Source organism: Malus domestica, chromosome 06, assembly GCF_042453785.1.
Source record: "Malus domestica chromosome 06, GDT2T_hap1".
In the NCBI taxonomy this organism is placed as follows: Eukaryota; Viridiplantae; Streptophyta; class Magnoliopsida; order Rosales; family Rosaceae; genus Malus; species Malus domestica.
The window spans coordinates 34,831,327-34,857,891 of record NC_091666.1 but is presented as its reverse complement, the minus strand read 5'-3'; the positions used below and the strand labels follow the sequence as shown (position 1 = coordinate 34,857,891).

Sequence of the window (26,565 nt, the reverse complement as noted above, 5' to 3'; positions counted from 1 at the left end):
TATAGTGATTTTCACAACAACAGCTTGAATGGACCTATTCCGGATTTCCTTGGCTCCTTACCTAATCTAGAACTACTGTGAGTTTCATGATTTAAATGATTTAAACAACCGTAGTAGCTAGCACTATAGGGCCGGATTCGATAACACCTGTCTTTTGTTTTTCAAATTCTTCTCAGGGATTTGTCAGGGAACAGACTCACTGGATCCACACCTACCTCTCTTTCAAATAACGAAAACCTTACGTTAGAGTAAGTGAAACGTTTCTCGACCTACTTCATATGTTTCAGTTCTTTATTTGATTTGATGTTTCTAGAAATCTGTTAGTTCCATTATCTTTAACGTAACGTTTCCTAAAAGGCTATGGCCTTGTTTGGCAGCTCGAACTGTACTGTTTATTTCTATCAGATAGGATAAATAGCCACCAGATAGTACTAACTAAATTAGTCGGGCGTTTGGTGCAGTATCGGATTAATAACCGTATTATTTATAGTGTGTTTGGTATTATACCGGATATGAGGAATTCAAACAAAATATTCCTTTATTTAAATAAAATAAAATAAAATTAAAATTTAAAAAAAAAAATCATCATTTTTGTTCCCCATCTCTCCGCCGCACCCCCCAAACTCCCTCCCTCTCTCCCTTCTTCTTCTTCTTCCCCTGCAATTTCAGTCAAGAACCTCTGCAAATACTCCATGTTTCTTTGCAAGACCCAATTGCAGAAGAAATGAAATCATCTCTTTTGTTCCCCAGATCTCTCCGCCGCAACCCCAAAATCCGTCCCGCCCTCTTCCTTCTTCTTCTTCCCTTACAATTTCAGTCAAGAATCTCTCCCCAGTTGTAGAAGAAGCCCAAAGGAAGATGTGTGATGGCTAGGACTCAGAGCCTTCGACGCGCTACGGCTAGGCCTCGGGGCTCTTGTAGCAGAGGAGGACGTGGCGGTCATAGGTGTTTGCGGTGCCGACAAGAACGAAGACGGGGAGAACAACGTCGGTGAGAGGAGGTGTCTTGGAGAACGAAGTGCGAAAGAGAGGGAAGGGAACCAGACTAATAATCCACTCCTTTTGGAAGGGTTTATTATGCAGGTGTATACCCTACTAAATAGGCAGACTGACTAAATTAATCCGGTGACTATTTAATACAGGAGGGCACCAAACAACCGGTGCTCTATACGGTGTGCCAAACGAGGCGTTTTTTTTTCAAACTGTTTCGTCAGCGTGACCGAGAATGCAGGGCTACTACCCCCTTCTCCTTCAGGAGGCAAGGAATGCGGTACTGACAAGCTACAGATGATACTCGGTGGCATAATTCTTTTTTATATGTTCGGTACCTATTAAAAAGTTTGCCTAGTTTGATAGTCAACCGCCATGCTCACTATGAAACTAAATAAATTGTAGTTTGTATAGGTGCTTCATTCCATTTCTCTTGCAAGAAGAATTAAAGCGGTATGGTGCCATCGCCATGCCGGGATATTGTGATTTGGTAGACTAATTCAACTTTGCAACACTCTTCTGTTTATTTTATTTTTTTTATCATATATCACCATATTTTACATTAAAGCGTTGGGGTCTGGGATTGACTCCTATGAACGAGGATCCTCTCCGGATCCTACCTCTCTGGATCTTATGAGAATTTTGGAAATCCTTCAATTAGATCCGTTTATCGTATATTGTGCAGTTAAAAATCATTGTAAATTTTTTAATATAAGATATAGAAGATACATATACATATACATGTGTGTGTATATATATATATATATATAGATAGATAAGATATACTGAACGTGGTTGTCTTGTCTCTCCAGAGATTAGGGAGAGAAAGAGAGAGAATGGGGAAGACCATGGCGGTGGGAGTACATTGCATCATCGCCTTGCAAATTCTGTCCGGTGCGGATCTAGTCAGGTCCGACGGGTCGGATCATCGGTACAAGGAAGGAGATTTTGTCCCTCTGTATGCCAACAAGGTCGGCCCGTTTCACAACCCCAGGTAAAACCCCAGCACTCCACCCTGCTCGATCTCAAAGTTCCATGCTTTCTTAGCTCAGTTCAGCTTCTGGGTTTGTTCATTTCACTGTTAATCGTTATGTATCTGAGTTTATTCCCACCCATTTGTTTGGTTACTGAGAAAATTTGCATGCTTTACAAGTTCTGGTTCAACTCGTATAAGCTAGACATTGTGATTTGGAAATTGAATTTTCATTGGCTATGCGTAAATATCAGAGCTTGATCTGTTTTTGAAAGATTTGATTTGGGTTCTTAGTCATTTGCCATCAAGTTCTTTAGTCAACCTGTGTTTTGTTTTCGTTGAAATTGCATGTGTATTGTTCTTCGAAGCTTAACTCTGTTTTTGCTAGACTAGATAATAAAATTGGAAACTTTCTTCGGTCAGTTTTCTAATACATATAATAAGAAATGTCAAAAACAAATACATATACTGATCTAAAAATTTAAGTACGCCATGAAGAGATAAATAAAAATTACGATTTACAAATGTCAAAGCAAACATACGAGGAGAAAGTACTCTTCAAATTGCTAATCTCACATATTACTCTAAGCTAACCACAATAAACTCTTCTACCACAACTCTTAGCCTGCAAATATGAATAAAGGTTAGAATTCACGTCTTATTGCAAACATAAATATACTCTCATTCTGCTGAATTGTGAACTGAGAAACAAATGCATGGATGTAGGAAAAGATTTATAAGATCTTTAAAAATGTATTAAAAAAAAGGGTAATCGTCCTTTTATAAATGCTTTATTATACTTTGTACCTCATATTTTCAATACAAATTTAACTATTGGTCTCAAATCTTTCATTGGCAACCTTTTTTTTTTCAAAGGTTGTACTACAGTATTGTATTTCAAAATATCTTGCAATTTGCCAATTAGCTTTGTAAGATTTCTTTAAAATGTTTAAAAACTGTTGATAAGCACATATCGTCAATAAATTATAATCTATTTCTTGGACGGTAGCTTGGATCGCATCTTTCTTTCTACATGATTGAATGAAGAAGGAAAAAGTTAGTAACAAATAGATTATTAAGTTAAAAGATTGGCGTCATGTTTGAGATTTGCTTATAAAATGACTAAAAAGTTTTTTCCATCACCTAAAAGCAATTCTAACATTGTTTCACATAAATTACTAAGAAAACCCGACCAGTTAAAGTTAGCTTTAAAATTATTTATTAAAAAAATTAAATTGCATTGGAGTAACGGAAGATTTATAATATCCTAACTTGAAAGGCTCATTGTCCTTTAAAAAGCGATTCCGGAGACATATTTCGGCCAAACTGGAATCCTTTGTTTCAGAAACAGAAAAACACAAAAAAATATTCTTAACAAAAATAATTACCTGAGGTTCCATTTAGCGCAAACATAAGGGCCAATCTGGAGATTAACAAATAGGCCTGCTTGTTACACCAGCATGATGAATTTGACCAAATTATATCCGTCCTCAAAATAATACTGCAAATTTGAAAAACAGAGCAAAACCAATAAAATAAAATAACCAGAGGCAAAGTAATGAGAGACAGCAGGCCAACCTAGAGTTTGAGTTAGAATAACAGTAAAAAAAAAAAAAACTAATGAAAAAAGTTTGGAAACTTTGAGTTTTAATAATAAAGATAAAATAAAAGATAAAGTGAATAGTATCATGATTGACTTTTAGTGTAAAAATGTGGTTTTTCGTTAAAATGAACAGTATCGCAAATTTTTCGTTAAAATTTTTTTAAAAAAAAATCACGGCTTCTCACAATTGTTAATAATTGTTTTTGCATGTATTCAATTTTTTTATAATTTTTTATTGTTTGCTGTGCCACAAACATGTGGCCTGGTTTAACTCTTATTTTTTAAATATTTTTTTTGTCCATCCCGTCAGTTTTTCAATTATTGTTTCATCTTTTCTGCCCCACAAATGCTGCATGTGAGTTTAAAAAACCAAGAACACAAGATGAACATTGCTTCCCCACCCCCCCCCAACATCACATTTATTATCTCTTTTTCGAATGGCCCTTCGTTGCTTCCATCACGCAACTGTGGCATCCCTCTTGTCCTCTATCTTTTTGAGGAATGGATCTTCGCATTTATTATCTCTGTTCGAGGAATGGGTCTTCGCATTTTTTCTTTTGGTTGTTTTTTCATAGGCTTCGAATGTAGCACAGAGGGCAGTACATTCTGACGAGAGACAGAGGACAAAACGGATTTTTGATTGTAGCAAAGTGTGAACGGTACGGGACCCAAGCAGAAACCAAAGGCGGTTCCGTCCTTTCACTGTTGGTAAACGGTGTGCTCTCTCACATGATGAACAGTGCCATTCCACTGGGTTTTATATATATAAAATATACTGAACGTGGTTGTCTTGTCTCTCCAGAAATATGTGGACTGTTTTGCACTGTGCACTTTTCCATTGGCTTTATATATATATAAGATAGGTATGTAGATAGATAAGATATACTGAACGTGGTTGTCTTGTCTCTCCAGAGATTAGAGAGAGAGAGAATGGGGAAGACCATGGCGGTGGGAGTACATTGCATCATCGCCTTGCTAATTCTGTCCGGTGCGGATCTAGTCAGGTCCGACGGGTCGGATCATCGGTACAAGGAAGGAGATTTTGTCCCTCTGTATGCCAACAAGGTTGGCCCGTTTCACAACCCCAGGTAAAACCCCAGCACTCCACCCCAGATAATAAATTGTATGTTAGTTTGATTGTGGTGGAAATTTGGTGTTCCTGATTGTCTAAATTTTTGTTCTTTTTGTTTTTTGTTTTTTTGGGGTGCTTCCAGTGAAGCGTACGGATACTTTGATCTCCCATTCTGCTCACCAGGTTTGTATCAACAAATCGATTCGTTTCTTTCATATTTACTTCCTTCACAATACGTGTTCATGTTCTCCGACGAATTGAATTTACCTAATTATTTGGATCCTAATTGCAGATGCGGTGACAGAGAAGGGGGAAGCTCTTGGTGAAGTATTGAATGGGGATCGTTTAGTCAGTGCTCCTTACAAACTTGAGTTCCTAAGGCATAAAGATCCCGAAGTAGCTTGCAAGAAAACACTCACAAAGGAAGAAGTAGGCCGGTTCAGATCTGCTGTCAACAAGGACTATTACTTCCAGATGTATTATGATGACTTGCCCATTTGGGGTTTCATAGGGAAGGTTGACAAGGAAGGCAAAGACCCCCCGAGCGAGTACAAGACCTACCTTTATAAGCACATTCATTTTGATCTCTATTATAACAAGGACCGCGTGATTGAAGTCAATGTTCGAACAGATCCAAATGCACTGGCTGACCTTTCAGAGGATAAAGAAGTTGATGTTGAATTCATGTATACTGTGGAGTGGAAGGAAACAACCACTCCTTTCGATAAGAGGATGGATAAGTATGCTCAGTCCTCATCCTTGCCTCCTCTCGTCGATGCCTATGAATTATATACTACCACTCGGCGTCTACTCCCAAACCTTGAATATGGTTAATTATTTTTCTACTCCTTAATCCCATTTCATTTAATCAATTAACACGTGTATTTGTATCTTCGACATTCATTATTTCATCTGGTATATAATACTTTTGTGCGTCATAATTGATTCAGCGAAAAAGCTAGCTGAACTGCTAAAAGAACTAGTGCAAGAAGGACTAAAACGCTTGAAAGGTGATCCTTCTGACGGTAACTGGTGTAAACGTAACGGGGACTGGTATAACTGTAGTAATCTTCCTACCGGTCGTCTTGTAACATCATTGTAAGTAGTGTGTATATAAACTTTTCTCCATCTCTCTTTGTTTCATTACTACTCAATTTTTCGAAATGTATAGTTTATCAGGTAAGATCCAAGTTTTAACATGTCGAAATGAAACAGTTTTGATCAATACATATGCAGTTACTTGTATACATATAATTGAACTTCTGATCATGTCGAAAATGAAAAAAACAAACAGGAATCTCAGCAGCCGACGCTTGACTGGCCAATTTCCGGGCGCCATTAGGTCCATGGATGAGCTGCAGAAAATGTGAGTTGTATGTAATTATATATTCAAATGTTCCGTAAACAGTTGCATTGATCTAATAATTAATTTTCAAGATTCTAATGAATTTCTCTCTTTCGATTTGTAGTGATTTTCACAACAACTGCATGTATGGAACTATTCCGGATTTCCTTGGCTCCTTGCCTAATCTAAAACTACTGTGAGTTTCATGATTTAATGATTTAAACAACCGTAGTAGCTAGCAATTTCTTCTCAGGAATTTGATAACACCTGTCTTTTGTTTTTCAATTTCTTCTCAGGAATTTGTCAAGGAACAGACTCACTGGATCCATACCTACCTCTCTTTTAAACAACAAAAACCTTACTTTGGAGTAAGCGAAACGTTTCTCGACCCACTTCATATGTTTCAGTTCTTTATTTGATCTGATGTTGCTAGAAATCTGTTGGTTCCATTATCTTTAACGTAACGTTTCCTAAAAGGCTATATGTTTTTCTTTCAAACTGTTTCGTCAGCGTGAGAGAGAATTGTCTCGATGGAATGCCTTGCCGAGCAACGTCCTGTCCAGCCGTGAGAGCCGCGCGACAAACACCCCCTTCTCCTCCACCCCCTTCTCCTCCACCCCCTTCTCGTTCAGGAGGCAAGGAATGCAGTACTCACAAGCTACAGATGATACTCGGTGGCATATTTCTTTTTTATATCTTCAGTAACCAATAAAAAGTTTGCCGAGTTTGATGGTCAACCGCCATGTTCACTATGAAACTAAATAAATTCTAGTCTATGTAAGTGCTTCATTCCATTTCTCTTGCAAGAAGAATTAAAGCGGTATGGTGCCATCGCCATGCCGGGATATTTTGATTTGGTAGACTTAATTCAACTTTGCAACACTCTTTTGTTTATTTTATTTTTTTATCATATATCACCATATTTTACAGTAAAGCGTTGGGGTCTGGGATTGACTCCTATGAACGAGGATCCTCTCCGGATCCTACCTCTCTGGATCTTATGAGAATTTTGAAAATCTTCCAAACATATCCGTTATATCGTGCGGTTAAAAATCATTGTAAATTTTTTTATTTAAAATTAAATATGATTAGTACCTGATGAAAACTGATTGTATGATGTATGATCAACGGACACGATTGGAGGATCCGGAGAGGATTCTCATTCTTAAAAAAAAAAAAAAAAAGCTAATGTTACTTAGAGTTAGGGACTAAATTTGTAAACTAAATAACATAAAAGTTGATTTGTTTATTACTTAAACGTTGGTAAACGTGCTTATTTTTATTGGTGACACATAGTTTAGTTTGTAAATTTTGTATACAAATTTGATCTCTCTAGTATTATTCAAAAAAAAAATGTTGTGACTAAACACAATGAGCCAATATTATTAGTTGCAGTATCTTTTTCAAGGTAATGTTAGAAAGACTAAATTTTGTAAATAAAATATACAAAATTAAATGATATGTCATCAATAAAAAATTAGCACGTTTATCAATAATTCAATTATCAATTTTTATGTCATTTAATTTACAAATTTTGCTTCTCTAACATTACCCTAGTAAGAATCCGTTTTGCTCACTTCTCCTAATCAAATGCGACCTTTATCCTCCTCCATAACTGTGCCATGTGTCTCCATTGCTAACAATGGGTTTACACCCTCAAGAATGTAACGAGAAAGCCTTAAATTAATTTAAAAATGTTACGGTAAGGCAAAAACAGCCATATTTAATGATTATAGCAAGAGTTTACAAACTGATTAAAAATCGTGAGTGTGTATAAACTTACATATGTTGTGAAAAATACAAATCCTTTATTTTTTGCAATATGATTTTCTTGAGCATTAAGTGAAAGTTTGTAAGGCATTTGGAATTGATTTTACGGTTTATTATGCCACAACAGTACTTTTAATAAAATATTTAAATTTCAAATTAAAAATAAGTGAAGAAAATAGTAGTGATATCCAAAATAATGCCAAAACGGTTACACCCACAAGAATATAAACAGAAAGCCTTAACTAATTTTAAAAACATCATGGTTAGAGGAAGGTGAAAACAAATAGAGATAATGATAATTTTTGTACGAGTTTTCAAAATTGACTAAAAAGTATGGCTATCAGTCCACATTTTTGTGAAACCGACATAAAATAGTGAGTGTTAATCCACGTTTTTTTGTAAAAAATATAAATTTTTTATTTTCTCGAAATATTTTCTATGAGTGTTAAGGAAATCTTTATAATGTATTTGAAAGCGGATTTACGATTTATTGAGCAACAAGTGTATATTAGTAAAATATTTAAGCCGAAAAGTAAAAAAAATAAGTGAAAATATAGAGAAGTTAAAATGTATATTTAGTTTATACTTTTTTATTAAAAATAGAGATGTCAAAATCACTTGTAGGTGAGGCTTAAACAACAAATATAAAAAATTTGTTTGGTTAAATAGTATTTAACCCTCTTTTGGTTGACAAAGAGTGTTCTATTAATATGTAGTTTATATATAGATAAAAGAAAAATTAACAAAAAAAAAGGTTCAAATATTTTTAAATTTAAGTTTTAAATCGTTGATTACAAGTGTTTAAATACAAATTATAATAGATTTTGCACAGAAAAGTATTGTTCAAATATCTTTAAATTTAGGTTTGAAATTGTTAATTACTAGTGTTTAAATACGAATTATAATAGATTTTGCACAGAAAAGTATATTTTGAAGAGTATGAATATGATAGTTTGTTGTGGTGGAATGAGAAATAAAAGAAAAATTAACAAAAATGATTCAAACTTTTTGCCACCCCTAAGAATTTTGAATCATTTTTGCACATTTTTCTTTCATTTCTCTTACCATTACAACAAACTATCATATTTACGTTCTTTGTGTGCCATGGTTTACCTCGTTCTGCGTGAGCTGAGTCCACCTTGTTTTACGTGCATCGAGCCCGCCTAACACCCATATTTTTTTGACAAAAATGCAAACTTTTTATTTTCGCAAAATATTTTACCTAAGAATTAAGTTAAACTGTTTGAGAAATTTGGAAGCAGATTTATAGTTTATTGAGCAACAAATGTATATTTAGTCGAATATTTGGGTCAAAAACTACAAAAAAAATTGAAAAACATATTACTGAGGCCTAGAGCATTGCCAAATGGTGATCTATACTCAAGAATCTCAACGGAAAGTCTCCCTTATTTTCAAAACTTTACAGTGAGGCGAAGGTGAAAATAAATAGATTGAACGGTGATTTATGTATGAATTTGCAAAACCGACTAAAAACCGTAAGTGTTAGTCCACGTTTTTCTTTAAAAAATGCAAATTTTTTATTTTCTTGAAATATTTTCCTTGAGCATTAAGGAAATTTTTATAATGTATTTGGAAGCAGATTTACGATTTATCGAGCAACAAGTTTATATTTAGTAGAATATTTAAGTTGAAATGTAAAAAAAATATGTGAAAATATAGAGATGTTAAAATGTATATTTAGTCTATATATATATATATTTTTTTTTTAATTAGAGATATTAAAATCACAAGCACGTAAGGCTTAAACAATAAATAGCAAAATTTTGTTTTGTTAAATAGTCTTTCACCCTCTTATTGTTGACAAAGATGGTTCTATTAATATGTAGTTTTGATTTAGATAAAAGAAAAATTAACCAAAAAAGAGGATAAATATCTTTAAATTTAGGTTTTAAACCGTTGATTACAAGTGCCTAATTATGAATTATAATAGATTTTGCACAGAAAAATATATTTTGAAGAGCATAAATATGATAATTTTTTGTTGTGGTAAGAGAAGTAAAAGAAAAATTAACAAAAATGTACAAATTGATTCAAATTCTTCGGGTAGCAGAAAGTCACCGTGTGACTTCGTGGCAGCCAGCAAGTGCCACCCCAAAAATTTTGAATTATTTTTGTACAATTTTCTTTTATTTCTCCTAACATTACAACAAACTATCATAACCAAAACTGAAAACTGAAAACAAAGCCATACGGATCAAAACTTATACAAAGCAGCGGTAGCGTGGCAAGGCTAAAGCAAAACTGGACAGTGAGTATTTCACAAGATAACTACTAAATTACCTAAAAGAATATCACACAATCATGTACAAGAAGATTTCAAGATGATCCTCTGCCTCCACCGGACCAAACAAAGCGAAGAAAGAACCTATAGAATACAGTGCGTGCAAAATTACATTCTTGGATTACAGCTAATTTTGGAATACAACTTTGGTGGGGGGAGGAACGAAAGGTATTTCCAACAAAAACCAAACACACCTTTCAAAGCACCGTGCAGCAACGTGAAGGGCCGAAATCTATCCATATAAATAACTAGTTCCATTGAGGAATCAACTGTTGGCCCCTTCATAAGTTAAGACGCCCAGAACTCCAAATTGCAAGCGCAACTGCACTATGTTGTCTTTCCCAAGAGAATTTCAGACCGTGGGAGCGTTCAAGATGATATAGGTTCATAAGGATATGATAGCCACGGGTGCTTCAGAGCGTCAGATGCAGAAGGGCGCTTCTTCGGGTTTATCTCAAGCAGATGAGCAATGAAGTCAATGAAGCCTTGGTCCCCCATTGGAAGCCTGTGCCTCAAGGATGTCTTCTTTGGTATCAGGTATTCCAGTCTGTTAGTTTCCTGAAGAACAGAGGAGAATAGCATTGTTTACGAGATAGATAAATAAATACATGAATACCTTGTAAACTAGTTACCAGTGTTTGTACATACACTACCCTACAGAATTGGGGAAAGCAGGTTCGTGAATTTACGAAGATTTATGAAATGGAGTAAATCTGTATGGCTTACCTGATTCCGTTCATAAAGCATGTGATTTTTTGTGAAGTATTTGTATGTATCACGCCCTTTCGCTAGCATGCCTTGATCAATAGGGGAAATGATTCCCATCACCCGTGCAAGTAAAGTTGCAGGTGAATCATTCTGGAAGAGTACCTACACAAAGTAAGTTCATTTCAACATTTAGCACCATTATCATGATTTTGTTTACTTTCCAGAAAAGTTGTAGTAGTTTCAAATGGCAATAAAATCACACATCCCTAATCCTCGTTGCCAAAAAATAATGACAACTAAATATTATACACTATTGCCTACACTTGATTTGTCTAAATGACAGTTTTAAATGCTTTCGGCCAGCCACTCGGATAGTATGTACTTTTTCCCATGAGAAGTGAACTATAACATTGTTTATCTATAGGGCTTTTACATATACTTGTACTAAGAAAGATTTCTGTTCAGTATATGTACTTTATTCTATGTATAGCTGAAGCTCTGAATGAAGAACCGAATCAGATATACTGACACAATGTTATACACCATTTCTTGCATGTGGTTCAGGTATAATTTTCTTAGTTCTTTTAATTGATTTTATAGGCATCAAAGCGTTCGTAACACAACAAAAATTCATAGCAACATCAGTGAGTAGACAAGTCTGCACAACAATATGTGAAAAAAACACTTGTTTTGCTTTGTCATTTATCTCATGAATCCATGTTAAGGTTTTCATCTCCGCATCTACTAGAAATTCGAATGGATTTACGGATGAACCACAGAACTTACCAGAGACATCATACAGAATGATAACAATAATAATCATGACTCTATGTACACAGACAGCCACAAACACGTAAATAAGTCAGTATTCTTACAGAGCTGAGATTTACTTCAACTACCAGTCAGGTTAGAGCTTAACATTAGGATATTAACAGATCTCAAGTACCCGATAACTGAATATTTTGCTTATAGCAAAAAAGTCAATATTTAGTTACCTTGTTTGTAATAAGTACATTAGAAAATTAAAAATCTAATGATAAGCATACAAGGATGCATAGCACTTACATTGCCAGTACAAAGTTCGGCCAAGATGCAGCCAAGTGACCATATATCTATCTTCTTATCATATGGAAGTCCCAAGATAACCTCAGGAGCACGATAGGATCTGGACTGAACATAGGAGCAGAGATGATCCGTCTCAAAGCAACTACTCCCAAGATCAATGACTTTGACCTCACATCTACTGTAGCTTTTTACCAGTATATTCTCAGGTTTCAAGTCACAATGTATCATGCCAAGGCCATGCAAAAACTGAAGCGCTTCTAGACACTGAATCGTAATTGACTGCATAATGTTCAATAAATTTAAACCACCAGCATAAAAAGAAAAAAAAACTAAACGGTTGTCAAATAGAAAATGGGACCAAACAAACCTGCAGTCGTGGCATTGTGAAGTAGACCTCCCCTCCTGACTCCCGATTAAACTTATGAAATTCATACAAGTTTGCTTTGAGAAGTTCACATACTATTAACAAATGTTCCTACCACACAAAGTCAAATTCTAATTAACATTCATTGAGACAAATATGTAACTTATAAATGCACAAACAAGACCAATGCACTAACAGGAGGCGCAAGATGGGAATACAAATGACTGTAAAAAACCTGCCCCCAAAGGATTCTCAATCTTAACATAATTAACCACAGAATAGATATACAACAATTTCAAGTTTTTCCCTCCCCATGCTAACATAAAGGCACTGCCCCCAAGCATAGGAGTCCCAGGTACACAAGACAATGAAAGACAAGTCATACAAATCTAGCAAATAAATGTGCACATATGAAACAATTATTTATCTCAAAGTTTTATAAAAGCTACCAAATAAGATAAAGTAAATATCAAACTGTGCATTTACTTACTCGATAGTAGAAGTAATCGTACAAACGAAGAATGTGGTACTTGTCACCAGGATCATGCTTATTGACGTATTTGAGAAGCTTTATCTCATCAAGGCTCTGATCAAAGAAGTCTTTGTTGTTCTTTATAATTTTCACACATACATCCATGCCTGTATGTAGATCATGAGCTTGAATAGCTTTGCTGAATGCAGCTGATCCAAGATATTCGGTGACATGATAGCGGCCAGCTAACACAGAATTCAAAACAACATGAAAATTTTTGTCCTCCTCAAAGCCAGTTCTGCAGAACAAAAACATGGGGTTCAAGTCAGAATCAAGTTAAGTAGCCAATGATAAAATAGATAGCAATGAAGAGCTTCACATCAGCAAAAGCAGAAAGACTAAGGTCCATCACAAGAGTACATGTCTCAACAAAGGAAATCACACAAGAAAGCTGTTTCAAGTTTAGGCGGATTGTGTTGTCATGATGTTGTTTATGTTGTACAGAAAAGAAAAATAAAGGAAACAGAGAGAGAGAGAGAGACAGACAGACAGACAGGCAGAGAGAGAGAGAGAGAGACAGATAGACGGGAGTAATTAAGGTATTATTCTTCTTTCTTGAAGAAAGGTCTAATGCTACAGTTTCAAAAGTTTCCAGAGCTTTTTAAAATGTATTATTGGTTTAAACAGAAAAATCCAACACCCGAAACACAATTCTCCTGTAATGAACCATGATCAATTAATTTACATTTGAGACTGGTGAATAGGTGAAGACGTGCCTGTTTTTCCTGTGCACAATCTTGAGGTTGAAGGTCTCAAACTCTTCCTCTTGAGCCTTTATTTGCCTTACTTGCTCTTGCACAGCAGCCGCCTCTTCATCCTCAAGTGATGCCCCCCTATCTTCCTCCCTAACAGCAGCAATTTTCTCATCTTCTTCTTGCTTGGCATGCTCTCTTTCAGCATAAGCATAATTAGAGAGCGTTGAGGGAGTCGAGTTTGTGGATCTAACAGCATTAGCATTATTTTCATCCCTAGAACTCATTCTAGGTGAGGACTCGTTACTTTTCTCCCTCCACGAAGCAAGCATTTTATCATCATCAGGTTCTTCAGTTACAACAGCATTGCAGTTGTTCGACCATAAAGGTTTACTAGAGCTTGCCTGCACCAATTGCCCATCTCTCAGTGGTGGGGGGAATGAAAATCCCCCTTCTGAATGAATTTTCTTCTGTCTAAAAGCACCATCATTGTTCTCAACTGTATATTTATTTGCCTCATGTTTACTAGTTTTCTTCTTGTCCTTCTCAAGTCTATCAATATGTTTCTTATCTGAGTCCTGATGATTCTTCCGTGGCCCACCAATTCCTACATCATGGTCCTGAAAGTATTCTAGATCCCCTTCACTACTGCCTCCAATCAAACTTTCCCGTACTTCACTGCCGATATCAGCAGCTTCGCTATTGATTCCCACACCTATTGATCTTACTGAACCAAGCTGGTCGTCATCCACACAAACCTCTTCCAGACATGGCCTTCCATTCTCATTCACATCTTTCCCATCCCCTAACATGATGAGTTCATTGGTCTGAGTGACAAAGCCCTGCCAGACAGGTTCTGAACGCATTAAATTAAGCTCCTCTTCATCCATCAACTGTCCATCATATTGAGCTATCAGATCATTCTCATCGGTTCTCCCATACAATTCAGTCACTGATAATCCCATAGGATCATCTGAAGTTATAATTGGTTCAACATTTTTCGCTTGAAAGTATCGCTCACCAGATAAATAAGAATCCTCCTCAGCAAAAGATTGATCATCATCCTCCTCTTTGGTTGGGCCCCTTTCCTGTGGATCTGGAACACTCCCATGACCTGTTCCCTTTTCATTGTCACTAGGATAATCAATTTCATGGGCCAGAAACCATGCCTCATCTTCAATAGGTTGTCTCATGTATCCAACATCATCATCATCATCATATTCATCAGAGTCCCAATAGGGGTAGTCAATCGTTTCACTCAATCCATCACCAACGGTAGCAAAACCAGAAACCAGATCAGATGCGTCCTCTGTGATCCCCTGACTTACAGACAGCCAACTGCCTCCTACAGGTCTTTTTCCACCTGAACCATAATCTTTAAAGAAGAAATTAAAGACTAGAGATATCAAAACAACCAAGACAATGTGACAAGAAATTTGACTCTGAACAACTTCAGAAATCCAAAAATTTGAGGAATGGTCAATACAAACTCTACTTATCTAAGCAAACAAAGGAATGAGTACAAATGACCATTGAGGAAGAGAGCTTCCAAGCATATAAGAATGAAAAGGTCTGCAATGATTTTAAGTCTTGAAAGCCTAGAAAATAAAAATAAACTGACGACTACAATAGCTACTTAAAACAAAACAAAGAGTATCAACAACTAACCTGAAGAGTTGATTTCTTGTCCAATAGGTACATCCAAATATGACCCAATAAGAAGAGCATTGTCAGCAGAGCTGAGTTTTGGGCCAGGTCCGTCTCGCTCAAACTTTTCCTCCCAATTAACATTCAATGGTTTGTCCTCTGACTTGAGTTTGACTGGTGGCAGCCTAGGGAACTCTTCCTTTTGATTCTCAGACAAAATAGGAAAAATTAAATTACTAATGGTCTTTTGCTCAGAACTCCCTTGTGACTGGCTTAAGTATAAAGCTCTTCCCACCTCATCAACCTGCTCCTTTATTGTTGCCCTAATATCAGTCAACTCATTTTTTCTCTTTCCTTCTTTTTTGTCAGAACCAGAAGCACTATCATAACTCGTTAACACATCACCCTTGGAGAAAGGAAACACGGTCTTGACAGAACAATCTTTCCACATCTCTGAAGGTGGATTTGTTGGTTCTTCGATTCTTGGCCAAGGATTCTCTGCTGCATTTTCTTTGAAGAATGTGGTACTCGTCTTAAGTTGTTGGTCAAGTTCCTTAGGTTCACTTGTTTGGGTTCTGTCATACTTGAATTCCACACTAGGTTTGCTAGTACTTCCAGACCAAGAGGTTTTCTTTTCACCAGAAAAGCAAAACTCTTCTGCATTTTCTTTGAAGAACGCGGTACTCGTCTTAAGTTGTCGGTCAAGTTCCTTAGGTTCGCTTGTTTGGGTTCTGTCATACTTGAATTCCACACTAGGTTTGCTAGTACTTCCAGACCATGAGGTTTTCTTTTCACCAGAAAAGCTGATCTCTTCTCCATATTTCAAAATGGCTTTACCTGAATTGGGAACTTCAGTTGTATGATTCTTTGATTGCTGGGATATTTGAGGCTCTGGGAAGTTGCTGATAATACCACCACCATCACTTTGATAAGGTTCTGCGGGTCCATTGCTCGGACTGGACTGCCAAGAATATAAATCAAGCACGGTCTCCTCTAAACCTTTAGAGAATGCAAAGCTCTTGTGATTTGTCCCAGCCACATCAACTGATTTATTCCACTCCCCAATAGAAGTAGCATTTTTCCATTTGCTTTCAGACCCATTTCTACCAGTTCCACACTCAATCTCTTTCACTATAAGTTCCTGAGAAACTTCATCACCATTCCGAGATCCCAAGCCTTGATTTTCCACCACTAGCTTGTCCCTGTTTTCAGCTTCCGACGAATGACTAGAATCCTTATCCTCAAAAGTAAGCTTCTGAAGGAAACCATTCAAATCAGGACGATTACCAAGCTCACTTCGAAGAGCTGCCTCTGCCCTTGAAAACCTATTCTTCCGCAGAAAGTCCAGAATAACGTCAACGGACTTTGAGTCGGCCATTTTCAGCCTCCTAAAACCTACAAGCATGCATCAAAAAACAAGCACCCACCAATCCTGAGAACACACCATTAACAAAAGCTCATCCTAAACAAAAGTTCAAAAACCCATCTTCCAGTTTGCCCCACTTTGCTAAGAAAGTGAAAAAACATAACAGATTTTCTAAAAATTAAATGAAGGAAACGAACTTGACATTCCTTCCTTCCAAATAAAGTTAAGAAGTTACCTTGTATTAAGCTCAACGACTGGTGCCATTTTGTCTTCTACTGTCCTGAACAATGAAAAAAATGGAACATTCAGAATATCAAAAAAATTCTTTTCCTTTCTCCCACATTTTCCGAGCAACCAAACAAAGCAAAACAATTTAACTTTTCCCAGAAAAAATTCAAAACCCAAGTTGTAAAAATGCATCACATGAGAGTACAGGCACGATTTTCCATCCCGTAACCGCGCATTCTCAACGTGGATCCGGCATTTACAGGCAGACTGCGATTCCCAAATCCCACAAATCAAAATTTACAAACCCTTAAAATCCCAACAGATTTACAAGTTCGCGGGGTGGGATTCAAATCCCACGAAACTTTCATAGCCGTTGCAACAAAACACTAGACTATTTCTCGGCCAGAGAAAATCAAGATCTGATTTTTAATTTAAACCCGTGATTTTTTGGGGGAAAATGATTTCTGGGCATCGGAGAAGGGGACAAAAAAAGGTTGAAACTTGCAATTAGAAAAAAGAAACGGTTGTTGGATAAATAAGAGAGCGGCGGAGGAAGAGAAGAAAGGCACCTGGTGGGAATGGGAGTGACCGGTTGCTGCCGGCGCCGCTGCTTCTTTTGTTTCTCGTCTTTGTAGGCTTTTGGGAGGAGGGAGGCGTAGTCTCCTGAATCGAGGTGGAGGTGGTCCAAATACCAAAAGCTTCGTTTAGTTTTAGATTTTGATGCTCATGGGAATAACTTGAATATATTCCACTCACTACTCTCATTTTTATGACCATAAAAAGTATTAATATGTCACTATTCTCGTTTATTGTTATTTTTCTTATGCGATCATTTGATAACAAAATACAACTTTTGTCATATAAATTTTTGTTGCATAAATTATTAAGAATAAGAATTTTATACTAATTTATATATAGTAGAGGGTTAGATTTTTGTTGTTAGTAAATCGCAAAATAGTGATCAGGGGAGGCTAAAATGCTTTTGTGAGTCTTTCCAACCGCCGGAATGGTGAACTGCAATAACGAAGCCACTAAATAGTCCTTTTTTTTTTTTAGAATATGGTGGGTTATAGAGGAAGACACAAATTGTTTGAAAGTATTTTTAAAATGATTAAAAGTGTTTTTTGTTTAAGATTTGCAAGTAGTCATTTTAAAACACTTTAAGTTATTTTAAAAGCGTTTTCAATAATTTTAAACACAATTTAATGAGCTATTGTTAAAAGTATAATTATCAAACAAACAATAAAATAATTATAGTAAATTCATACAAAACTTCCTAGTGAATTACATGAAAGAGAAAAAAAAGTGGGTAATAACTATTTTGAAAAAGAAAAAAAAAGTATTTTGAATTACTAAATAATAATAGTAATTTTGAATGCATAGTATTTATACGGCAGTATCTAAGTTGTCTATTGTAATGACCCGTTCCTAATTTTTACGGTTTATATAATTTTAATAAGTGAATTTACGAAAATGCCCTTTGAGGCAAATGCGTTGACTCTTGTTGATTGCCTTGTCATTTCATGTCAGACTCATTTTCTTGGCATATCCTCGTAGTACTCATTGCTACAAACGCGTGGATGCAAACCGAACGCAATTTGGAGTTATAACGAAGGAGATATTAATGTTTAAAGTCGGGGCATTTTAGTAAATTAATTATTTCTAGAAAGCTCTAGACTTTTTTAGCTTAATCTAGAAAGTCATGTGTGGCCCATATTTAAGGGCATAAAGGATGGGCAGTGGAGATGGAGTATAAAGGAGAGAAATGAGGGAGGGACCGGACTAATTAGAAAAGAAGAGATGAGCGGTGACCAATTAGAGAATAGAGAAAGGGGAAATGAGGGAAGGGAGAAGGAGAGAACCGACCAAACCCGGTTTCTCCACCTGACCTGCCAACTTGATCCTCTCATATCTCCTTCGTACAAACCCTGTTTTGGGTGATCTTGGTGTCCATGGAAAGCCCTTGATGAGCCTTACATCTTTGTAGTGTTAGATTCCCAAATTTCTTACCCAAATTCACAAATTGAAGCCACAAACCCACGGGGGCATCCTGCAGTTTTAACCTTTTTTCTGGTGACTCCGGCGAGTTTCACCGTCGATGATCAACACTAAAAGACTCCTCTCAACCCCAGGAGCAAAGCCCAAGCTTTGGCGAAGGCGTCGGAGTTCGTTTTGGTGGAAAATCAACAACTACCCAATTTTAAGGGTTTCCAGCGGGTTTTCATGAAATTGAGGCTTTTGCCGGCCAAATTGGCCTTAGTCATAGGTATGAAAGTTGCTCCACTCATTGAGATATTCATTCTTATAAAATTTGGTAATTTTTAGAAATAGTTGAATTTTCCGGTAAGTCATGACAGCTGACCGCCACTTGTGGTGACGCGTGGCCAGTGGGCCACCGATGCTATTTTTACACTAAATTGATATCCTGATTTCATATTTGATATCCATATGATGTGATTTGAGTATTGTGAATCTAGTTTGATTAAGGTGTGTTACTTGATAATTCTATAAATCGACGATTCAACCGTTTAATCATCACCCAACTTTGATACATTATAATACATAATATTTGAGGATATTAGAAACTTACAGATTGGGAATCCGACGTACGGATCTTCCCGAATAGGATACGTAAGTTATATGTTCTATTGATAAGAATTCTAAGACATGATTTGATAATTGTTCTAGGCGCCGATCGTTCGTGACGCCTTGATATTTGTGCTAGGGAGTTGTAACGCATACTCCAAGTGACTGGGCTTTTGGTTTTCTATATATACGTATATATGTTTTCTATTTTCCCAAAAAATTGTTTTAAATGGATTTACGTTTTTAAATGTCATGTCAATTGCATTATATTTTAGTATATACATTAGTATAGATATGCTTATTATTGCATGATGTTGTGGACGCCTAGGTAAGATTCATGTGAGTACAGATAGATGATAATGATTGCAATGTGTATGGTTATGTTTAGATGCATTTAGTGCTTATTATACTGCACCCTGGTGTTAGTACTCCACCCGAGGCTAGGGCCAACCTTCATGTGATTGTTCACCTTCCGCACTGTATGCTCACCTTGGATCCAAAATAGGTGACAGTCTGTCGTACAGACCACATTAGGTGGTTCCAATTCGTATGTGACTTGCGATACTTCGCACAGCCTTCACGTGATCGTAGCACTTAAGCGTATTTATTTACACCCAGCATGTCATATAGACAACATTAGGTGGTTATAACTCGTGTGCAAGAATTGGTTAATGAGCTATAGGTTCAGCCGTACAGGTCACATTATGTGACTCCGCCTGGCATATCATTTTACATTGATTTATTTTACTTGTCTTACTTGTTTCATTGCATACTTGACATGGCATATACTTGGTTTTCACTACTCTCGAGCATGATTTCTATATACCTATGTATTATTATTTTTTGGGAAATTATACGGGTTTTACAGCAAGAGGTTATAACGTTTTCAAAAGGTTTTTATTAAAAACTTTATTTTCAGGCCCACTCACTCTTGTTTTTGCGCCCATCCAGTTTTTAGTTGCTAAAAGTTCGTATCGACAAGGATTCTTGGCAAATCTCAGTATAGGTGGTTACTTATGAGGGTATGATCCTTATCCACACTACTGTACTTTACTTATGCTCTGATGTCACGTGTGAAATGAGTTCATCCTCGCTCACATCGCACTCTTGTCTTTAGGTACTTTTAGGTTTAAATTTATTCACATTTTCCACATCATTATACTTATGGCTTCGTCACCTTCCCGGTGTTGGTCAGCACAGCTCAATTTGGAGTCCCAGTGGACATTCCGGGTCAGGGTGTGCCACTATGGTTTGGTATCTCCTAGGAGTATTAAAATTATAATTTTAGTCTATCTCGGGTCACCGTTATGTGATTCACTAGTGTTAGAAATCAAACTTAGAACGTGTCGTGTAAAATGCAAGTTTGAAATTATTCTCCAACCACTGAACCATCCCCTGATGGTTGTAGGTGACCCTATTTCAATTATTTGAGACACAATATGAGTACATCATGCATTCCATCCATTTTGGCTCTTAATTTGTTGTGCGGCCTCCAATGTACACGGAATTACCTAAAGTACAATTTGAAAGGAATTTAGGCTTCTCATTTTCCCTTCAGACAAAATTGGGCCCTCCAACGTTGGAAGAAATGTGAGCTCATAATCCTTCGTTAGGCCTGGAGTGTAGTGTGAGAGACTTTTCAATGTGACAAGAACACATGATGATATATCACGTGTTACTACAAATTATGAGATATGTATGTTAAAAATTTAATAACTTAAAAAATAAAATTTTCCACCATTATATAAAAACACGTGATGCACCCGGATTTTGGTCATAATAGAAACTTTCTCATGTAGCGTTATTTTTGTGATCAACGCTAAATTGCTAGAAAGTGGACCCACATTGCTACGTGCCCAAGTGGGGAATTCAGATCCGAATAGGGAGGGAGGAAGCCAAGGAATCATCCCAAGGCGTTGACTACCAAACCACCAGATTCCTCACTCCCGCAAAGCCCCCCAATCACGTGCCACCACGTAGACAGAGAAAGAACGAAGAAATTAAATTAAAAAAAAAGCGTGTAGGGGTGGGCATGGTTTGGTTCGGTGCAGTTTTGAGTGAAACCAAAACCGAAACCAAAGTTTTTTGCGGTTTGGTTCGGTATGGTTTTGAAGCCAAAACCGAAATGAAACCAAACCGTTTGGTTCGATTCGGTGCGGTTTCAAACGGTTTCAGTTTGATTTTTAAGAAAAAATGTAAATTTGCAATTTAACATATTAATAAGCATTTCCCAGTAGCAATAGGAAAAAGACATTTGTTATATAAACAATTAGCATGTTGCATGCAGTTGTGATGTTAAAATATGTTTGTGCAACAAAGGGTGTCCCGTACAAGGTATAACATAAAACAAGTTGAATAACTTTGAATTCATTAAACATGAACGAAACTTTCATACTATAATATGTGATATGATGCTTCAAATGAGTGGACTTCATTAGATCATTGTTTGACTCTTGATAACAAGATTAGTCCACCCTTGTACATATATGTGTGTGTGTGATGTTATAAAATAACAAAGGTCCTTCAAGTTAATGAACGAAAGAAAGTGATGAATGATGATATTCTAGTGTGGTTGTGTCCATACTAAGTGCATGGATTCTAACAAACAACCAATTAAAACATGAAATTTAATATGGACATTTAATTAAATGTTTATTAATATTTGCGGTGCAGTTCGGTTTCGGTGCGGTTTTCAAAAGCCAAAACCGAAACCAAACCGTTTTCTATGTTGCGGTTCGGTTTCAAAACCGAAACCGTTCCAAAACCGCAAAACCAAACCGTTCGGTGTGGTTCGATTTGGTTCGTGTTTCGGCTTCGGTTTTCGGTTCTAAGTGCCCACTCCTAGAAGCGTGAGACGCACCCTACGGCATAACGTAGGTACCAAAACGTCAGTAAGGCATCAAACATCTCATGACGTGGTGAGGCACTCCGTCTCCGTCACCTTTGTTCGCCTCTTTTTTGTTTCACATTAAAACAAAACAAATTATTTCCACATTAACTAATAATTATTTTGTTTGAATATTAATAAAATGTTTATTTACTGGTAATGTGATTTAATAATTTCAATTCAATTGAGTTTATAATTTTGTTCCTATCCATATTATTACACTAAGTTGAAGTTGAAGGTCATGACCACCACGCCACTAATTACATAATTTTTTAAGTATTGAATTACTAATTACGTTGTGGAAGTGAAAATTTTCTTGATTTTGTGTGTGCAAGAAAAAAAATCAACACAAACATGTTTATTACAAATACGTTCTTTAAATGAGAGAATTCATAAATCATAAAAGATACAAAAGAAAAATTTACATTATCTTAATTTCATGTCAAAGACAACCTTGCCACCACAAGCCCCCAATTGATATGTTTCATAATTTTCAAGCATTTGATTACAAATTATAATATTAAAAACGTGTTTTTTATGGTTATTTTTTTTGTATATTCTTTTTTATTTATAGTTATCGAATTGAATAAATAAATTAAATTTTGTACACATATTAAATGTACAAAATAGTGTGTGATTATTAATTCTCTGCCTTCTAATTTTTTAGTAAATAAACATACAACATAGAAAAAAATTCCAAGTCTATAAGCTTAACACATTTAATTAAAGGGTGTATTAACAAAACACTTCCGGTACTGTTTATTTTTAACGAAAAATCACATTTTTACCTTTTTCTGATACTATTTACCACACATTTGTTTATCATTTTTTATTAAAACTAATTTTTTTTTTGAATTTTTCGTTAGTTTTTATTTAATTAAATGACAATATTAATATTAATATTTAATTAAACCCCAAATAAATATATAAGCCAATGACCCAAACCAGACCCAGGAAATCAAATCAAATATATATATGTATATACTGAACGTGGTTGTCTTTTCTCTCCAGAGATTAGAGAGAGAGAGAATGAGGAAGACCATGGCGGTGGGAGTACACTGCATCGTCGCCTTGCTAATTCTTTCCGGTGCGGATCTAGTCAGGTCCGACGGGTCGGATCATCGGTACAAGGAAGGAGATTTTGTCCCTCTGTATGCCAACAAGGTCGGCCCGTTTCACAACCCCAGGTAAAACCCCAACACTCCACCCTGCTCGATCTCAAAGTTCCATGCTTTCTTAGCTCCATTCAGCTTCTGGGTTTGTTCATTTCACTGTTAATTGTTATGGATCTGGGTTTATTCCCACCCATTTGTTTGGTTACTGAGAAAATTTGCATGATTTACAAGTTCTGGTTCAGCTGGTATAAGCTAGACATTGTGATTTGGAAATTGAATTTTCATTGGCTATGTGTAAATATCCGAGCTTGATCTGTTTTTGAAAGATTTGATTTGGGTTCTTAGTCATTTGCCATCAAGTTCTTTAGTCAACCTGTGTTTTCGTTTTCGTCGAAATTGCATGTGTATTGTTCTTCGAAGCTTAACTCTGTTTTTGCTAAACTAGATAATAAATTGTATGTTAGTTTGATTGTGGTGGAAATTTGGTGTTCCTGATGGTCTAAATTTTTGTTCTTTTTGTTTTTTTTGGGTGCTTCCAGTGAAACGTACCGATACTTTGATCTCCCATTCTGCTCACGAGGTTTGTATCAAATCGATTCGTTCCTTTCATATTTACTTCCTTCACAATACGTGTTCATGTTCTCCGATGAATTGAATTTACCTAATTATTTGGATCCTAATTGCAGATGCGGTGAAAGAGAAAAGGGAAGCTCTTGGTGAAGTATTGAATGGAGATCGTTTAGTCAGTGCCCCTTACAAACTTGAGTTCCTAAGGCATAAAGATACCGAAGTAGCTTGCAAGAAATCACTCACAAAGGAAGAAGTAGCCCGGTTCAGATCTGCTGTCAACAAGGACTATTACTTCCAGATGTATTATGATGACTTGCCCATTTGGGGTTTCATAGGGAAGGTTGACAAGGAAGGCAAAGACCCGAGCGAGTACAAGACCTACCTTTATAAGCACATTCATTTTGATCTCTATTATAACAAGGACCGCGTGATTGAAGTGAATGTTCGAACAGATCCAAATGCACTGGTTGACCTTACAAAGGATAGAGAAGTTGATGTTGAATTCATGTATACTGTGGAGTGGAAGGAAACAACCACTCCTTTCGATAAGAGGATGGATAAGTATTCTCAGTCCTCATCCTTGCCTCATCATTTGGAGATCCATTGGTTCTCAATTATAAATTCATGCGTGACAGTTCTCCTCTTGACCGGGTTTCTTGCTACAATTCTCATGCGAGTACTTAAGAATGATTTTGTCAAGTAAGCATATTTGGTAATCCTTTTGCCCCTGTTTTATGTGTGCCGGTTCACCCGTTCTTACATTTACGTTTCTTTTTCTGTATAAAAGATATGCCCATGATGAAGAAGCAGCTGAAGACCAGGAAGAGACTGGATGGAAATACATCCACGGAGATGTATTTAGGTTCCCCAAATACAAGTCCCTGTTTGCAGCAGCTCTAGGTTCAGGAACCCAACTATTTACTCTGTAAGCGCTCATTTATCCAGCTATAGGTGTAGCACCACCACCTCTTTGTTTACAAAGCTTCTCATGTTTTTTCCATTCCATGCAGTACGGTGTTCATTTTCATACTCGCACTTGTTGGTGTGTTTTATCCATACAACCGAGGGGCTTTATTTACTGCTCTGGTTGTCATTTATGCACTCACTTCAGGAATTGCGGGCTATACTGCTACGTCATTTTATTGTCAGCTAGAGGGATCAAACTGGGTGTGTACTGATAGATTATCCCTGCTATGGATTTGGTATTATTGATTGAAGTTGATGTTTTAATAATTAAAGGTTCAAACTTTCTGGTATGACAGGTTAGGAATCTATTGTTGACGGGTTGCCTCTTCTGTGGACCTCTGTTCCTCACATTCTGCTTTTTGAATACTGTTGCAATTGCTTATACGGCCACTGCTGCCCTTCCATTCGGCACAATTGTGGTTATAGTTCTGATATGGACACTTGTAACATCACCTTTACTGGTGTTAGGTGGGATTGCTGGGAAGAACAGCAAAGCTGAGTTCCAAGCCCCTGTTCGCACCACTAAATATCCCAGAGAGATTCCACCTTTACCTTGGTACCGGGCAACAATCCCTCAAATGGCAATGGCCGGTTTTCTGCCTTTCAGTGCTATATACATTGAACTGTACTACATATTTGCCAGTGTATGGGGTCACAGGATTTACACCATTTACAGCATCTTGTTTATTGTGTTTATCATTCTTCTGATCGTTACTGCTTTCATTACTGTGGCATTGACATATTTCCAACTTGCTGCCGAGGACCATGAGTGGTGGTGGAGGTAAGTAGCTTATTATCGGTGCATTCTAATTTGGTTAGGGTATGCAAGTTACTATGCCTTTTATTCTTGTGTATGCGTTCCAAAGAACGAAAAAATTCAAGTCATATGTTTGCTGCTACTGGCTCTCCTTTGTTAACTGCTGTCGAATCCATTAAATAACTAGTGGCTTCAGAATTTAAAGTTAAGGATGCACAAAGTTAAAAGAAAAGCTGCAGGATTTTCCAGGCATTTGGTTTTCAGGAATTTCGGTAGTCTTCATGTGTTTTTTTTTTAATTAATTTTAGTGTCCGCAGTGCATTGGTTGATCATTAGTGTGGTCTTAGTATTATGTGTTCCATAATATCTGATTAAGTTTAGTTTGAAAATGTTACATTTATATGTCAATTTGTAAACCAGTTTTAACTTCAGAAGACGTAAGACATACCGCGACTGATGTATTGTTGGTTTCGTTACAGGTCTTTCCTCTGTGGTGGGTCTACTGGACTATTTATCTATGCCTATTGTTTGTATTACTACTACGCACGCTCGGATATGTCAGGATTCATGCAAACATCATTCTTCTTTGGTTACATGGCATGCATCTGCTACGGTTTCTTCCTCATGCTGGGGACTGTAGGCTTCCGTGCAGCTTTGCTCTTTGTCCGTCACATATACCGGTCCATCAAGTGTGAATAGTAGCCTGTTCCCCAAGAATCATCGGACGTGGTTTCTCGTGTTTTTCGACGCACAGGCACCTTTGTAGAGAAGTTTGGTCAAATTAATTTTGTAAGTGCCTCGTGTACTAAAGCTGTAGTCATGACATATGTATGCATCCGGAGCAATATGTTAGATCACAATTTGGGCGACTATATTCACAGTGACAAGTTTGTATCACTACATTTGAATCTTTTTGCAATACATTCTTTAAATATATTCTCTCCTCATATACCCAGTTACTCTCTCTCCCTCTCTCTCAGTATTTGTGGAAGCAAGAAGCTTTTGACGCAAAAGTGCTTCTTCCAAAA

General features: G+C 36.6%; 2 protein-coding genes across 7 annotated transcripts; one reads left to right on the top strand and one right to left on the bottom strand.

Annotated features, from left to right (window-relative positions):
* Positions 1-26,484, top strand: LOC103438274 (transmembrane 9 superfamily member 3-like). Of its 5 annotated transcripts, none has more exons than XM_070824235.1 (11): positions 1-77; positions 177-248; positions 1,802-1,983; positions 4,478-4,653; positions 23,141-23,316; positions 23,784-23,824; positions 23,931-24,513; positions 24,602-24,739; positions 24,825-24,981; positions 25,077-25,561; positions 26,017-26,484. In XM_070824235.1, exons 3-11 carry the CDS (start codon positions 1,950-1,952, stop codon positions 26,234-26,236), a joined length of 2,010 nt encoding a protein of 669 aa, XP_070680336.1. In that variant the 5' UTR covers positions 1-77; positions 177-248; positions 1,802-1,949; the 3' UTR covers positions 26,237-26,484. The 5 variants fall into 5 exon arrangements, with proteins under 5 accessions (XP_070680336.1, XP_070680337.1, XP_070680338.1 ...); XM_070824236.1 differs by lacking the exons at positions 23,141-23,316; positions 23,784-23,824 and adding exons at positions 4,141-4,280; positions 4,780-4,820; XM_070824237.1 differs by lacking the exons at positions 23,141-23,316; positions 23,784-23,824 and adding an exon at positions 4,780-4,820.
* LOC103420426 (uncharacterized) lies at positions 10,029-17,406 on the bottom strand. Of its 2 annotated transcripts, none has more exons than XM_029104118.2 (9): positions 17,226-17,406; positions 16,664-16,708; positions 15,084-16,457; positions 13,440-14,790; positions 12,682-12,961; positions 12,195-12,302; positions 11,828-12,106; positions 10,781-10,924; positions 10,029-10,612 (listed from the first exon to the last, which is right to left on the bottom strand). In XM_029104118.2, exons 3-9 carry the CDS (start codon positions 16,438-16,440, stop codon positions 10,424-10,426), a joined length of 3,708 nt encoding a protein of 1,235 aa, XP_028959951.1. In that variant the 5' UTR covers positions 16,441-16,457; positions 16,664-16,708; positions 17,226-17,406; the 3' UTR covers positions 10,029-10,423. The 2 variants fall into 2 exon arrangements, with proteins under 2 accessions (XP_028959951.1, XP_028959952.1); XM_029104119.2 differs by having other exon boundaries at positions 13,440-14,778.
* Positions 26,485-26,565: the final 81 nt, after the last annotated feature.